Here is a 17332-nt window from a genome sequence, read left to right as displayed (position 1 = left end):
CTTCATCTTTTTTGGCTTTTTAAAAAAGTAAATACAAGTAATAAAAAAGGCAACATCCTTTCTCCAGTGACTAGTTTTATTCACTCTACTACACCACAGTCCATTAATTCAAAAATCAACTAATGTTAAAAGAAAAGAGTAGTAGTGCTTCCTTTAGGGCAGAATTTATTCTCATCTTATGGTAACTATGTAAGCACAGAGGAAAGGAATTGAAAACTTTGTGAAGAAATAATTTTAGTACTTGTTTTTCCCCTTGAGGCAGAGCTCATGCTTCTTGACTTGTGTAGGGACAAGGCCTCAATTTTTTCAAAGGTGTGTTGTTGGATTATCCTGTTTATATTGCTTGTTATTCTTAGCCAGAAAGGTGGCTTGGATTTCTTTTCTCTAAGAAATGTAATGAAACAAAAATAGTGGAAAAACTTTTGCACAAGTTGATGTGTTAATGGTAGGTAAGTGTTCATTTCATCTTGGTGTGTATCATCTCTTCACTGAGATGGTACCAGAAAAAGGGACAGGCCAGCTGCTCCTCTTTGATAGCAGTGCTGGCTCTGAGTTGTGTTACCTTGTTCCTTACATCTCTTTTTTGCTTTTTTAATGAATGTCAGTAAGGCTGGTACTATATGATGTAGGAGGAAAGTGATGAATGTGATTTTTTTTCCATCTCTATCAGGCAATAGCCTTCTCTAGTAGGAGGGAAAAGAATATACTTAGCAAATGTTATTCATGCTGTTGGATTATTGTTGGTATTTTAGAATTGGGTTGTAGTCAGATTTTTCTTTGGGATTTGGCCTTTTCTAAGGCTCATTGATGTGTGCATTGGTGAAATTCACATGTACATTTTATTTACTCTGTCTTTTTCTGCAGAATTAAAAGCTTTGAGCACTGTCTATATTTACTGCTTGCTCAGGTTTTGTTTGGGAAACTATGAAAGTGATTGCAGACTACATGGAGTAATGTGTTAGAGATATTGGCTACATGACAATTGATATGTTTTGAGTATGTGTGTGTATATATATAAAATGAGTATGTGTGTGTATATATATAACATCACAGGTCTAAAGCCACAGCTGTGAACAGTCATCATTATCAATGTTACTTTAAACTTCTGGAAGTGAAGTTATGGTAGCATCCTCTTGCTGTGTTGGGACTATTTCAAAGAAACAAGGGGGTATGAGCAGGAATAAGAAAAAGGATGAACTGTGGAGTTTGGCATATAAGGAGCTGAAGATGTAGAGATCTCTATTGCTGCTTCTCAAGGAGTTAGAGGAAGCAGTAGTCCAAAGCACTGAGCCTGAGTTCAGGATTCCGTGAGGAATGACAGCAGTGTGCTTTTCATTGACCTACAGCACTGGGGAGGGGAATGAAGAAATAGTGAAACTTCAGCATTTTTTTTCTGCTGAAAAGCCTTAGGAAACTGTAATTGTTCCTGTGCAAACTCACTGGAATAGGGTAAACTTTGTACTTGTTTCTTGATACGACCCATCTGTTCAACATCAGCCAAACTCTGCCTAAAATGTTTTCAAAAGATTTAAATAGTTCCTCAGGATAACTGGTGTTGCAACCCAAGCTTTGCTTTCAAGGCAGAAATGGCATTACAAGCAGACTGTGCTGACTGTCATATCTAAAACACAGCATATGTGGTCTAACATATGATAGATCTATTCTAAGTTAATGTAAACCATGTCCTAAGACAAGTTCTTAAATTGTCTTTCATCCAACTAAGAGACTTCGATATTTTCAAATTCTTCCTGCTAGCTAATTAGTCAGTAGCCATACTTTATTTCTAGAATGAGGTTTTGGCACTGTAGATGCCTGAAGTTGAATTGGTCAGATTATGTAGTTTGTCAAAATTTGTTGAAAAACTTTCATTGCAAGATACTGCAACCTAGGAGCTCATTTGTAATTTCTGACAATTTCTGTAAATACTGAGAATAAATGCTAAATTCAAGGTGGTTTTATTACTTTTAACATTTTTTCTATATAACATGTTACTGTGTGTTTACACAGATGATATATATAATACATAAAATGTGTCTCAGCATGGGTAATAAAAGTGAGTTAAGTTTTGTTCAAATATCTGTTCTGAGTTTCTGGCAGACTACTTATAGCTATATAAGCAGAAAATGCCTTGTGGCTTCTCACAGAGAATTCTTCAAGAACATTTTGTTACTCACTCACATGTTGATTCAGAAATATTCCACATAATTGCACTTTTTAATATCTTTTGGGATACAAAGATTTTCTTAATTGTGTTTTCTTGCTGTACTGCAGAACATTTATTTTCCTGTAGTCTTCTTCCTTTTTAAGAAGAAAAATGCAGGCAGAATTTGTACAACAGAAAGCTGAACATACTTTTTATCCCTTGGCATTGTCTCTTTCTCAGGGAGTGCTGTCCAACATCTCCTCCATCACTGACCTGGGAGGCTTTGATCCTGTTTGGCTCTTCCTAGTGGTAGGAGGAGTTATGTTCATTTTGGGATTCGCAGGATGTATTGGAGCTTTACGAGAAAACACTTTTCTTCTCAAATTTGTAAGTAGCTTTTGCAACTTACATTGACATTCCTCATTTATGTAGCATGCCATGTTGTCTGTTCTGTTTAACTGTGTTAAGCATTTAAAATGTATTTTGGAGAGGAAGGTGTTATCCAGTGTCAGAATACCAGGAAAGCACTTCACTTTTAACATTTTACAGCTCTTCAGTCTCTGGTGCTTACTGGCTGTGTTTTTTTAAAGCTCAAAACTGTTGATGGTAAAAATCATAACATGGAAGTACTGATTTTCATATGGATGTAGCCTAACATTTTGCTTCCCTGTCACAAAAAAAAAGAGAAATTTCTTGTGAGAGTCTGTGTGTTGAACTTGGAGTCCATAATAAGCTGCCTATGAAATATGAGGGATGTAAGTGCAGCAGTGAATGTGATCCATGTGACCTGTGCTGTGCAAGGGCCCCCCATGGTACAGAGGAGATAGGACTGTTACAATATCCTCAGTCTGGCTGATACCCTCATCCCTGCTCTTCAGCTGACTGGAAGAGGTTTCATTGCTTTCAGTGCTGGGGCCTGAGAAGGAGAAGGGGAGGAGAATGTGTCCAGGATGCAGAAAGAAAATGGAAGTTTTCTTGAATTCTGGGCTGGATTGTTGGTTAGGGAAGGAGCTGCTGGCATGCAAATGAACCTCAGTATGCAGAACTTCTTCAACTAAGTAGCTGGGTTCTGTACTTTGAAAGATTTCCTCCTGTGACTTTTGAAAATGAGGGTAACACTATCATGTTGACTTTTAGATAAATTGAAAATTCATAGTAAAGATTTTTTTCCTCCACCCCTCCCCTTTCCAGAGGTGGGCACTGCCTCTGGACCCAGTTGTGTCTTCATAACCATTAACTGTTAATATATACATGAAAAAGCTTCCAGTTAAATAACTACCTCCAAGTGACACATTTGGCTCCCACAGACATGTTGTATAAGGGGAGGAGGCAATTGAGAGTCTCAGTTCTCGAGGCATTTATAAAGCAGCTTGTAACACTTTTTTTTCCTTCTTCCTTGCTTCTCTTAGCTTGCCTAAAATGAACCCATCTGCTGTACCAGAAATAGCTTCCCATACAGCAGCTGCAGGAGAAATTAAAAATGTATCTGAACACACACACAGAGCATATTAAAGTGCAACTCAAAGGCACAGTTGCAAAGGGGATGGACTTCCAGTATACCAGGACCCCTGTGTGGTTTAAAACAGTGTAGACTCAGTGGAAATGCTTAGGGAAAGTGGCCGATAATTAGTAATGCCTTTGGCATCCATTGCATTTGCATTAATCATAGCAGCCTCATTTAGTTTTAATGTGGATGTGAGTAATTTCATAGACATTCCGCTCTGACTAAGTCATTAATTAATTTCTGCTGTTACCAATTTCTGCTTTGTCCGCTTGGGCGAAGCTTTGCCAGTGAAAGGATCTAAAGCAAAAGTCACGTAGAAAGCATTTTACTGGCACATTTTACCTTAGTTGTTTGTGCCTTCTAAAATGTAAATGCCTTTGTTGAAATTTAAGACCGGTTTTCAAGGGCCCTACATGTGGTGGTGACTAGCTGTGTCTTGAAATTTACAGTGAATTCTCTTGGATCTCTTTGAAAATCTCAGTGAAATGTCCAAGGTTTGGCCATTTGTTAGTATTTTTGTTATTTTTTAGAATAGAATTAAGGTTTCTGTGCTGCAGCTCCAATAAAAATGGTGTGATTTTAAATTAAAATTTCCTATGTGCCAAAATGGCTTGAACTTGCACTGAAGCAGATAAAGCCTTATCACTAGATATAATTGAGGGCTTTGAGAAAGTTCCTGTCATAAAGGAAAATAATTTTAGCCTTTCTTATTTTCTTCATAGTTCTCTGTATTTCTTGGAATTATTTTCTTCTTGGAGCTCACTGCTGGTGTTCTAGCATTTGTTTTCAAAGACTGGATAAAGGACCAGCTGTATTTCTTTATAAACAACAACATCAGAGCCTACAGAGATGACATTGATTTACAAAACCTCATAGACTTCACACAGGAATATGTAAGTTGGACTGTTATTTTTTTTGTAAAGCTTACTTTTAAGAAATACCTGCTCTTATTCTTTACTTTCCATCTATTCTGTTGCTTCAAGGAGCAACAGAAATATTCTAGCATGGAATGCCTTTGAATATATTTATATTTGTTTTTACAGAACTGCAAACACACAGCACCTATGTAAAGTGGCTTTATTGATGTATGACTGCATAAAACAAGATGGAGAATTGGGGTGATTTTTCTTGAAGACTTAGTGTGTCAAAGTTATAAAATTTATTATAGAAGCTATCACATCTGTTTAAGAAATTACTCATTTTCTAAGCTCCATTTGGTCCTAAGATGAATGTTGGTGTAGTTTTTAGCAACACTGCAGAGTGGCAGAGGTATTTAGTTGGTCCAAATGAAACTACAATTTTATTTCTTCTGAATTAGACTTAAAGGAATTAGCCTAATGAAGTGGACCACCTGTAGAGTTCTTGTAGGACACCTCTAAGTGATACCACATCTGCACTTGGGAGAAAAGGGTGAAACCAGTGGTGCACCTGTTTGTGCAGGTTAAGCTCTGGCACATTTTACATTAGTTGTTGTGTCAGTGTGTGTAAAGAATTCTTGCGCTGACTTTTGCACACAAGGTCTGCCAGTACCTTCCCTCTCCAGTACTCACTTCTGGCTGGTGTTGAAGGAGTCCTCTTTGAATCTGGCACTGTGTGGCTAACATGGCTGAGTGTTGGTTGAATTAATGTTTACTAATTTTTGTACGTTCTGCAATTAAAATACTTTCAGTGCTTGATTTGCTTCTGTACGCCTGGGGGAAAAATGGTAAGAGGATGTGGATCCTTGCACTGTTTTGAATCTTTTGCAAGAAGGTCAGAGGTCAGCACAAACTGAAAGTAGTAGTCCACTTGTATGCAGCCAAAGGCTACAGTCCAAATTTGCAGTGACTTCCCGAGGCTTTCTCTCCTAACTGCATTAGCATTCAGCAAGTAAACCAGGGCCAGCACGAGCTGTGAGAGCGAGTTACTTCTTCACCCAATAGAGAGAGTGTGTAAAGACAACATGTCAGGTATTGCAAAGAGAACTGCTACATCTAGAAGGAGAGAATGGCTATTCCAATGCTTCTAAAAATGTGGTTGTGTTTTGTTTTGTTTTTTCCTTTTAATTGACATAGATTGGTTCATTGGTCTAGCTCCTTATTTGCTGTAAGGATTCAGTGTTTCACCGGTCTCCAGTCCATTCTTTGTATGTTCAGCAAATCACATCAGTTCCTCGTGTGTTCAACACGTTTTGCCAGACTAAGCCTGCCTTTGGCAGATTTACTCTCTGAAGGATTCACTAAAGGTGTTCATTGTGCAATGTGTGATGATCAGGGAACAGTGTGTTCCCACTGTCTGATGTACAGCCAGGCAAAGTTCCCCCAAACTAGCAAAAGGAGTAGCTGTACCAGTGTAGCCCTTGAACTTGTTTTTTTGGAAGTCCAGGGCTCATTAGACTGGGCAGAATATTGTACTCTTGGCTCTGCTGTCCCTTGGGCCTGAGCTTGTAGGCCTGTGCAACTCTGTGGCATTGTGTAGGCTTATCAGCTCACCCATGGGTTTCTCTCCAGAGAGCAGCATAGCAGGGTGTGAATGTAACTTTAGTCACATGATAACTTACCCATTTGGAGTGATATTTAAAAAAAATGACAAAAATCCCCAACCAAACAAAAAAAAGACAGTTTCAATGAAAGCAGTGGGAGTCTCAGATTTTGTTTTGAAAGCTAGAGGGGAAACTGGCAGCAGCCATGCATGTTGCTAATGCTGAGATTTTCATTCTGAAATTTAAGCTCTTCTTTTTTTGTTCTAGTGGCAGTGCTGTGGGGCTTTTGGAGCTGATGACTGGAACCTTAACATTTACTTCAATTGTACAGATTCCAACGCGAGCCGAGAGCGCTGTGGTGTGCCATTCTCTTGCTGTACTAAAGACCCTGCTGTAAGTGACGCTCTAGGGGGTAGGATGGGTGTGCTGTTCCAATCGTAAATAACACTTCAAGATTTTCCTTTTTGTTTCTGGAAATTTAGCCTGATTATTAACTTCTCACCAACTGTATTTTTTTTTTGTTCTTGCAGCTCAGCTTAATCACTAACTTTTCTGCAGTCAGCAAAACTCATAAGATAACTTAAGTCTTCATTTTTAGAAGGAGAGAACCATGGGCTTGGCTGAACATATATATTTATTTTAGCAAGTATAAAAAGGAGAAGCACTTATGAGTTGAAGGATGTGAGCTTTCAATTGAATTCATCAGAACAGTAACCCTTGAGATCAGATGCTTTAAAGGAGGTATTATTCATTATTTAATACGGTGTCCCAAGGCTCTAGCCAGTTTGACCCAGTTTGTGCCAGGTATGGTAATGAATGACAGTCTGTGCCCTGAGGAACTGGCATGTTTGCATTGGAATCTTCAGTTGGCTATGGGTATCTTTACATACTCTTTTTTTAAACTTTAAAATTACTGCCTGTCCTACAGTCACCTGAAATCAGACTTGAAAGGTCAGAAATTGTTTGTGGGAGCAGCTTTTAGGTAAATTTTCATGTCTTTTAAAATATTTATAGTTCTGAATTAGCAAGTGGAAAATGTTGGAGCTGTGCATTGCTAATATGGATATGATAAAGAAGGGCGAAGTGTAGGGAATCAGTTCACTAACAGGGATGGGTGTGTGCATGGAAACTGTTACGTGCCTAGCACTGTATACATTTGACTTTATATAGCTTGAAAGAAGCTGGCTTTGAGTGCTTGTATTATCTAGCAATTCAGCTGTGGCTTTGTCTTCACCTGAAATGAATTACAGTTCCTTGAATGTATTAGTCTAGCACAGACTGGAGTTAGGCAAGTTGCCAAAAGGCACCTCAGGTGCTTCCTGCCTTGCTAATAATGCAATGCAGTTGCTGTTCCTGGCATCCAGTTGCTGCTGCTCTCCCCCTCTCCTGATAAGGCACTGCCACTTGCACAAGCTGGTTCTCGTTCCTCTGCAGTGAATGTGACTTCACAGTAGTTTGAATTTTTCTCAGAAACATAGCTGAAAATGTTTTAACAGGATATTAAAACAAAATGTAGGTTAGGCTCAAACATTTCCTTATGCTTAGGATTCCCTCTGCTGTTTGCCTATCTGCCCACCCACCCACACAGAGGTCATCACAACCCAGTTTTAAAAATATAGTTGTTATAAAACCAAACCAGTGACAGCAGTACAAGGTAATCCTATAAATACATAATCCATCCTAAAGTTCTCTCTTTTTCTCAGTTGTTTAAATGGCTATGAAGTTTGTTAGGGTGGGATGCAGCAACCAGAAATTTAAAGATAAATCTCATTCACTGTAAGGAAACAACCTTAATGGCCTTTAAAAACTCAAAACATTAGAAGTCATGCATACAAGTAAAATAATTGTAACCAAGCTGTGATTGGTTCAATTGCAGTGATATACATAGGTTTATTCTGTGGGAAAGCAAATTTGTCCCTTTTAGAATTAGGTTTCAGTGTTGGACTGATGCAAACAGTTACATGAATGCCTTATTGTTTTTAGTTTAGCTTGGATCAGGAAATCGTAAGTTTAAGGCAGGCTAAAATAAGTTTCTTGAAACAAATTTTGACTACTATAGTTCATTTTGATGTAGTTAAAGAGGTTGAAGTGTTCTAAATTCTTGTACAGGCAAGTCTAGAAAACTTATTTCCATTGCATTTTTTGTACCTTCTTTTGGTTAACAAATTCCAAGGTTAAAGGCAAAAGACATTAATCATGAAGCAAATAGGCATTTAGTACAAGGAAGAAAACTTAAAATCCTTCTGTCAGAATCTTAGGTGCTTTTGCATCCTTGTAGTCTCTGGCACTTAGGTCCTGAAACAGAAGCTTTCATCTTGTTAGGAGATAAGTTGCTTGAATTGTGAAGATCCATTAAGGGAATCCAGTTTTGGCAGCTGGCAGAATGCAACCTGTTGAACATCCTGCAAAGTGAGGAAACAGAGGAGCTTTCCATGCTGATAGGACATACTTTTTTTCCATATGGCTGCTTTTTAAAATCCATCCAAAGACACTGCTTGTCTTTCCCACTTCCCACAATTTGTTTAAATTGTGGTGTTTGGTACACCTAGCTAAGATTGGCTGATTTTCTCACTTTCTTGAGTACTCCTTCTTCTACTCACTGTCATTATATGATAAGTCAGTAACTTAATATTTTGCTGCCATTGTGGCTGATGCCAAAAGTTTCATGCTTCATTTTATTTCCATGAAATAACTGTATACAAAGTAGAAATACAGCTTCAGCTGCCAATGGGAAGCATTTGTTCACTAGGGAAAATCTGCCAGAGCCTATTTTATTACTTGAGCTTTGGGAGTACTAAAGGAAAGGGAGTAGGAAGAACCCCTCATTTCCCATTGGTATCAAGCTTCTATAAGAAAGAACAAGCAGAAAGAACACATTACTCCATCTGTTATTTTTTCTTTCAGGTTTTTGGTAAGGAACTGTACATATTTCTAGAGACATTCTCAGAAAGAACTTGCAGCTTCTGCAACAGAACTGCCCCTTGTCACCTCTTCATTCTGCACAGACTGAACCCTGAAAATGACAGCAGTACTCTTGGCATATTTTTTAGTACAGACAAAACCTTTTCAGCAGAAGGTTCTTTCACTTTCTATAGATGTTCCATAGTCCTTTTACTTTACTAAATGCTTGTATCTGGAACATGGAGTTCATCCAGGTGAGGGCTGGTTTTCCCAGCTTGCTGACTTGAGAGATAAATTTCTTTTTGACGTATGCTCTTGTTTGCCACAAATAATTAATAGCACAGAGTGAAGGAGGAGGTTTTTTTTTATTAAAGCAATATGCTAACCAAAGTTTGGGTGATTGTCTTATTACATACAGCACCAGCTCCAGGGAGCTGGGAGAAGGTGTTTGTGAGATATTTTACTGATTGCCTCTCTTCTCTCTCTCTCTTTCTCTCCTCTAGGAAGATGTTATTAATACTCAGTGTGGCTATGATGCAAGGCAAAAACCAGTAAGTTTTTTTTTTCTTCTTAATGTGGTATGTTAAGGATCTGAATCCCTATTGCAAGAGGAGATTGTTCTGCTGATGGTGTAGTTGAATGTAATTATCTCTGTTTTCTTCCCTCTTCTCCTTGGCAGGAAGTTGATCAGCAGATTGTTATCTACACTAAAGGCTGTGTCCCTCAGTTTGAGAAATGGTTGCAGGACAACCTTACCATAGTTGCTGGTATATTCATTGGGATAGCATTACTGCAGGTAAACATCATGTTCCCTGGAATGAGTTGCACAGAGGAATAATAGATAAAGTGAATGTATGAGGGGGGAAGCTGTGTAGGAGAATGGGAAATGCAGTGCCAGTTGCCTGTTTGTGGGTTTTAGCAGTGGGAACTAAATTTATGAGGCTTTCTTTGTGTTAAGGAATATTTAATTTTTATCTACAGGGATGCATTTTTTTTCTTTTCAATTCTTAGCAGGTTGAAACTAAGACTCTGTTAGATAAACCTTTTGTAGAGACTTTCAAGCCTGTACAGACCTACTGTTTCCAGTGGTGCTTGAATGAGCAGCAGAGAGCCTTTAGGGTTGCTTTGAACCCTAGAGGGTTCAACCCTAGGGTTGCTTTGAAGATTAGAAGATTAGAACTGTTAATTAACTAGAAACCAGTGCCACCATAAAAATACTGGGGTTACAGGAGTTCTGCAATATTCTTTCTTCTTCCAACACTTACTATTAATTTAATTTCTACCTGTGTTGTTTCTTTCTTATCTAAGTTCTGTATAACCTAAGGAGTTTGCCTGTGTGAAAAGTTGTCTAGTGCTCCAAATGAATAAACTGTTGTCTCTTCCAGATATTTGGGATATGCTTAGCCCAGAATTTGGTTAGTGACATTGAGGCTGTCAGAGCCAGCTGGTAAAACTGCTGAAGTAACCACAACAAGACACTGGACAACCGAAACCCTCTGAAACCTCCAGTGTGTCACTCCGACACCAAGCTGTATGGACATGGGTGACAGGGAAGCCTTCTCTCCCAAATAGTCTCAAGTTTAAGTTCCTGATATTGCAGTGAACTTGTGTTTTTTCGGGATGGGGGAGAGAAGAGTGGGCTATTGAAAATCTGCTGCTCACTGACAATTTTTTTTTCTTTTAAACCACCACTTTGAAAGCTGTTGAGCCGTGAATCTCTACTGTATTCTTGATTTTGAGTAACAAGTGGACACTTTTTTAAATTGGTGTATTCAGTGAGATAGAGTTGCATTGTTGTAGTCTGTGGATATGCTGTTTATTCTTCATGTCATGAGCTCTTTGATAGCTGCCAAATATTCCTGAGATGGTCTATCTCCTCACCACTCTGTAAAGGAACAATCTTCTTGTTTTCACAGCTAAACATAGCTACAGGCCTAAACCCATGAAGCAGGAAGCAACTTTCTATGCATCTATTGTACAGTAAAAAGAATTTGTTTTTAAAACAAGGGAAATTATTTTTATGCAAGCTTCCAACTATCTCCCTCTAGTACTTTGAGGTTGGAATCAGCAGAAGGGAGAATTGCTTAATTTTGTCAAGATCTTTCTTCCTTCTTCACTCTTGTATGAAGGGAAGGGAGTTTTATATTTGACGAACAAGGGTTGCTGCCATACCTTTGGATATCAGTCTCTTAAGGCAAGGATGGGATATAACTGTATAAATGTATGAAAGCAGTATGGATGTTGGGTCCAAGTGAAGAATAATATTCAAATAATGGATTATATATTAACTTAAAAAATTCAAAACTTATGCATCTGATATGGCAAAATCTTTTGTTTCTCTGAAATTTAGTGTAACCTAATGTATTTAGGGATCTCACTGATGTTAATGCTTTGACATACTCATGCGAAGCTTGTTTCTTTGGTCTGTTCCTAGTTAGGGCTTTGGTCTTTCTTTTTTTCTTTTTCTTTTCTTTAATTCTTTTTACTTGCATGAGCTGTGGAATAAGAATCTGTGACACTCCAGTGCTTTAAATATGTGCATATGTTTTAATACAGTCTAATCCGAACTTATTTATTGATAAATGCATGTGATTATAGAAAGATCATTTCCCATTCTCTTGGAAGTTGGAGAGAACAGTTTTTGTCAGAGTAAATGCTTACCTCCAGTGAACAAATCCATGCTATGGAGATGTCTCCTCTTCTTGCTCTAAAGGCAACAAAGAGCTTTCTTCTTCTTTCTGTGAAGCAACAGAATAAAAATCTTAAAATAGAAGCATTTTAGGATCAGCTAAGGCAGACCCTTTTGAATTGGACACAAGAAAGCAGAATGTGGGAAAAAGCACAAATAGTGGAGAGAACTTAAATCAGGCTCCATCCAGCTTAGTGTTTTTGATTTGTTCTTCTTCACTAATAATAGTGAACTTGAAGACCTGACCATGGCTTGGGTAGTTTATTGCACTTTGTATAAATTTAGTGTGTTTTATGACCCTTCTCAGTATCTCCATACCAGTCCTGAAAGCTGTGGTCCCGCTTTGGTCAGACAGTGGCAAAGAGTGTGTAGCACCTCCTTGTAAGGACATAACATCTTTCCGAGTTGAGTTTTCTAAACCAGAAGGTATATGGAGTAGGAGAGAGGAACACGTTGCTTTCAAAGCTTCCCTGTTTTGGGGGATAGATAGAAGGCTGATCTGGTGACTTGTTAAGGCCCTTTTTGGTCCTGTGACACTTAAACAAATGAATATATGTACCCTTGCACATTTTGCCTTTCTGTGCTTTAGTTGGCCGTGGTTTTTCTCCCCTCTGAAGGCTGGTGAAGGGCACGCTGGCACTTCACAGTCAGCAGACCTGTTGTCCTCCCATCTTTGAGCATTACCTCATCCTCTTCTGGTTAACTCCCACTGACTGGCTCTGAATCAGGCAGCCTCCATATCCCTTGGTATCTGCTGTTAAAGGCCAGCCATGACTCAGAGTATTTTTTAAAGCCTTTCAAAGCAATTATAATTCATTGTCCTTAATAAAGTTGGTTCCACCTCAGCACAGTGTTATGTTTTTCTTAGCCACTCCTCAATTTGAGGAGTTACTGGTTGTTTTCCCCTAGAGGGACATACCGTTTTGCCTGATAGTGGCAGGACAGACAGATCATCAGCACCAGTGTTGCTGCACTGAGACAAAATGGTGCAGGGAGGAATCAGGGAAGTGGGGTTGAGGAAATAACCCCTCCACCAAAGAGCCTTGATTGTGATCCTGGGCTTTGGTTTGGAGGGAAAACAAAAAGCCTAATTACAGAAACATTCCTTGTTGCCACTGATCTTGAATACTACTGTTGCTGCTCTGAGTTTCTGAAGATAGCTTCATTCTTCTACTTGAATCTCTGCAGTTGTACTGTATTGGCCTTCTGTCTTGTCACGCTGTTCTCCGAGTTCCAGTCTGCTGGCTGTGCAGTTCGCAGTGTCAGACTGATAGGAGGGTAAATGCTCCAAGCTGAGCAATTCTTGTTCTCACAACTTGCACGTCTACACACAAATGTGCAACACTTCTGCTGAATCCCAGAATGACTGACTGTTCTTACAAAAACCACTAGATAGCTTACTTTTCTAGAGCTCGTCTTTATTGCTGTGGTTGTTGATCCTTCTTGCTCCCTTGTTCCCAAGAGATACTTATTTACTCATTTTTACATTGTTTGATGGATGTGCACTGATTGTTTAGCTGTCTGTTACACATTTAAATCCCACATTTTTTTGTCTACAGATCAGGTAAGATGTCCTCGAAATGTCCCACAACAGCTACTCAGCAGCTTAGGTGTCCAGTTGTGAAACCTTGTGGGAGGCCTTGGAAATCAATGTATTATTGTCAGAGCCTGCCAAATACAAGCAAACTTTTTTCCAGGAAACTTTGAAAAGGTCACGTGAGCTGTAACTGAAGCACAACTGCTGGCTACGTGGGCTCAGTGTCTAAAGCAATAAGATGTGGTAGGCACTCAGACTCCATGGCAATTTCCTGCCTGGTGTGGTGGTGGGGTACATATGAGTTCAGAGATCAGCCTAATTATCTTTAATGTGCAGTAGTTTTTCAGAAATTTATTGTCAGGCTTACAGAGTGGGAAACAGCTCTGTTTGCTGGGTGATTCCTGTGGAGTAGTGGCATTGCTAACAAGGACTCCGGTAGCTCAGCAGCAGCGCTGGCTTTAAAGCTATTTCCATATATCCCATTGAGCCCTGCCAGGGGGCATCACAGTCCTTGATCCTCTGCTTTCTAAATACCCTCTCTATTCACAGGACTTTTTGTTGTTTGGGTTTGGGAGTTTTTTTGATTAATAGCCTAATGGACAAATGTGTGATTCATCTTTTTGTGTCTATTTTGGTAGCAGTAGGATCTCTTTGCTTAAAATCCATAATTTTGATTGTGCCCCTTAGAGTTCGAAGCTGTGGGGGTGCTTGCTCAAGTGTACTCTGTCCCGAAAGCCTTCTTCTCTCCCCTTTGAGAGAGATGCTCATTGTAGTTCTGGTGTGTAAATAGTGTTTGGAATGTAAATAGTAGCATGCAGATTAAATGCTTCTTGCACATGACTGCTTTTCACCCTGAAAGTGTTTATTATGGAGAGGAAAGGTGTCCACCAGGAGAGTCCCAAGTGGTTGTCTTGGCTGTCCCTTGTGCCGATGGAGCAGCAGGAGCGCCTCAGCTGCCTGTGTTCGGTGTCTGCCCTGTGAGTGGGTGGCTGCCCCTGAGGAAGGTGAAGCCCTGGCCAGCCCTTTGGGCCCTGGTTAGTGGCAGGGCCTCCCTTGCCTTTTCCTTTTGCTGCTTGGCTTTAGAACAGCATTTGACTGTAAAGTGGAGAGTTGGTGGCAGCACCTCCTACCAGTTATGGGAGGTTGCCATCACTTGTGGCAGGACTAAACATGGTGCTATAAGAACTGTCCTGGATGTCAATCTGTGTTTTTACTACTTTAGAGATGCTATTATTAAAATTGGTCTTGGGTAATATGGTTGGTTATGAGAGAAACTATTGTCTGAATTTTTGATTATGTTTCCTTTCTTCCTGTGTATGTCTTTTGGGTGCATTGAAATAGCAGTTCTGCAAATACCTATGTATTTGTTTTGGTTTAGGGTAAATTTGGGAGAGAACTTTTAAAGGGTTTTTTTTAGAAAAGCAGATTTAATTGGCTTTTTAAATTGGTTCCGGAGAAAATATTTTTTCGGAGAAAAGTGGAAAAAATTCTGTTTATTAAACAATAGAATTTAAATAATATTAAACAACAAAAGTTTTTGTTACTTTAAAAGAGATGATAAAATTTAGAAAAGTTTTTTTTTTGGCTTGTAGTTTGGCTTACTTAGTTTTTTTATTAGTTTTTTTTTTGGTGGAAGAAGATTAGACCTCAAAAGGTGTCAAACACTGCAGAATATGCCAGTTCCTCCCATTTTTCTTTTTTCCCTGAATCTTTTCCAGATACCTGTAACAAGTGATGAAACTGTCTAAAACAAATGAAATAATACTACCTTGATCCATTACCTACCAAATTTTGCCCCTTGAAAAAAAGAAATAAAAAATCTGTCTCCCTTAACATGCAGTATACGAAGAAGTACTACTAGTGTGCACGAGGCAGCACCGCTAGCTGTCTTTTGTGTTTTGGCAATATAAGTGTGTTAATAAAAAGCTCCATCTGTATGTGCGTTCATGTTCACACTATGTACATAGTAGAGATGGACCTTGAGCTCTGGGAAGATTGGGATGTGGGTTTATGACTCAGATCCATTTCTGATACATATATTCCACATTAATTCCAGCTGAATCTTTCTCTCTTGTTCATCTGAAGGTGTACAGCAAGGTGTCAATATTTACCCTTTGTGTATCATTCCTTTTTATACGAATGTATTCCCTTGTGTTCCTTTTTTATCAGTTGTAAAATTGATTGTAAAAGCCAACTACACTTACCGATTGAAAGTATTGCTATAACAGAACTGCATGCCCAGTAGAGTTTGACTTGAGCTTTAGTTTTCTGATTTCAGACTGGTTCCCTTCAGTCTAGGAGAAAAGCATAGATCAGGTGCATAATGTATTACTTGTCATCTTTAGCATTAGACTGTGGTATTGTATCACATGCTGATCTCAATGGATGTAACTGGAGTCTACTTAGGAGGTTAATGCAACTTCCTGGTAATTCATTTTAAGCTATTGAAAATGGTCTTGGTCATGCTACTTGTGTTCTTGGGTTTTTTCTTTTTTAATAGAGGCATTTTTTAGGAATGTTTTAATACACTTATGATGGACAATACAATAGTTTTAATAGTCGTGCAGTATTCTGTATTTACTTGAAGTAAATCATTTTATATGCAATTTGTTAGATAATGACAATTTTATAAATAAAATTGTGTGAAATATGATGTTGTGAATGTGTATGCACTCTTGATGTAGCACTAAATATAAACAATAGAAAGATACATTCATGGGAAGTTCCTCCAGGAAAAGATCCCTACCTTCTTTCCTCCAAACTAACAGGGGAAATAAAGCCCCATCTCTCATATGTGTTGTAGAATACCGTGTTCTGATTAAATCACAAAACATGCTCATGCCTCCAGTGGCTGCCCTTAGATGAATAATAAGCTAAGACATGAAGAACATGTCCCCACATGAAGAGATCCCTTATTTCCTGTCAGCTGTTGTTGAAGTCTCTGCCTAATGAACATGCTCTGCTTCTTTCCAACAGGTTGCTGATGTTCCTCAGGCTGCAATGGCTGTGCTCTCCCCAGAATTCTTCTGGTCACCCTGGTGTGTTCAGAAGTTGATGCTTTGCAAGACTTAGACAAATGAAATTCCCACCTCCCTTCTCAAAAGATTAAATAAGTGCAGCATGTCCTTAAACAGAAGTAGTGAGAGCTGGCTTACATTATTGTGCAGGTAAAAATGGGTAATGATGTCTTGTGCTACTTTGGATAGAGGAGGAAGCAGACTTTTTTTACAGTATTTCAAAACCTCTAGGTTTTGTACACAAATGGCACTGTGATCAATTTAAAAGCATGTCCAGATTGAAGTCTAATGCCTTTTGCATATTTCAGGCATATGACATTTATCTGAATGTATGGAAATGATTTGGCAAATAAGCATCTAAATTGGGGACAGACTGACACACAAACACAGGAATGACCAAAAGTTAACAAAAAAGAAGAAAAGCCAAGGGCATTGCCTGATAGATGTGACAAACTTGGAGATAAGCATTTTCACGATGGAGAGGGAGACTAGAAATGGCTACCTGCCATCTGTCAAACTCTTAACAGACTTGTACACTGATTCCTGAAGTTGAGCCTGGTTACCATTTTAAAACAAATTACCTTTTCTGATGGGTGCTCTGGATGCAAGGCTGGTATTGTTGGGGTTTTTGCCTTGCCCAGAGTGAAGCTTCTCCTTGTTATAAGGGCACTGAAATGTAAAAACACATGGATGTGTTCACCTTCCCAACAGTGAGATGCTGGGCAAAAGTTTGTACAGATGCCAACGAGCGTGACACTTAAGGGAGGTGCTGCCTGCCCTGTGGTATGGCCATAGGGATTGTTCTGATTGTTCTGGCTTGGCTGTGGTGGCACTAAGACAAAGACAAGGCCCTGTGTCTGGCACTGCTGTCATAGAAACAGTCTGAGCAGCAGATGTCAAGGTTTGCTTAGATGCAATCTAGCTAGTAAACATCCAATTGGAACTACTGTCAGCGTTTTGACTTCACTTGATTTCAGTCCAGTTAGTAGTGAAATGCATGTGATAGTAATGTCCTTAGATCCCATTTGTTATTTAAAGGTGCTCGGAGGATAAATGATTTACCAACTACATAGAAGTAAC

The 17332-nt window shown here is 39.0% G+C and overlaps 1 protein-coding gene across 1 annotated transcript in view; it reads left to right on the top strand.

Moving 5' to 3' along the window:
- Positions 1-15888, top strand: part of TSPAN5 (tetraspanin 5) — an 83893-nt gene extending 68005 nt beyond the window's left edge. Inside the window, exons 3-8 of the mRNA XM_036381839.2 lie at positions 2384-2530; positions 4370-4540; positions 6376-6501; positions 9513-9560; positions 9689-9805; positions 10395-15888. Coding sequence (XP_036237732.1) covers positions 2384-2530; positions 4370-4540; positions 6376-6501; positions 9513-9560; positions 9689-9805; positions 10395-10460 — 675 coding nt within the window. The 3' untranslated portion in view covers positions 10461-15888. The remainder of the gene's footprint in view (positions 1-2383; positions 2531-4369; positions 4541-6375; positions 6502-9512; positions 9561-9688; positions 9806-10394) is intronic.
- Positions 15889-17332: the final 1444 nt, after the last annotated feature.

The sequence above is a fragment of the Molothrus ater genome, chromosome 4, assembly GCF_012460135.2.
Source record: "Molothrus ater isolate BHLD 08-10-18 breed brown headed cowbird chromosome 4, BPBGC_Mater_1.1, whole genome shotgun sequence".
In the NCBI taxonomy this organism is placed as follows: domain Eukaryota; kingdom Metazoa; phylum Chordata; class Aves; order Passeriformes; family Icteridae; genus Molothrus; species Molothrus ater.
The sequence above is the reverse complement of the archived record's forward strand: the minus strand, read 5'-3'. Positions and strand labels throughout refer to the sequence as shown.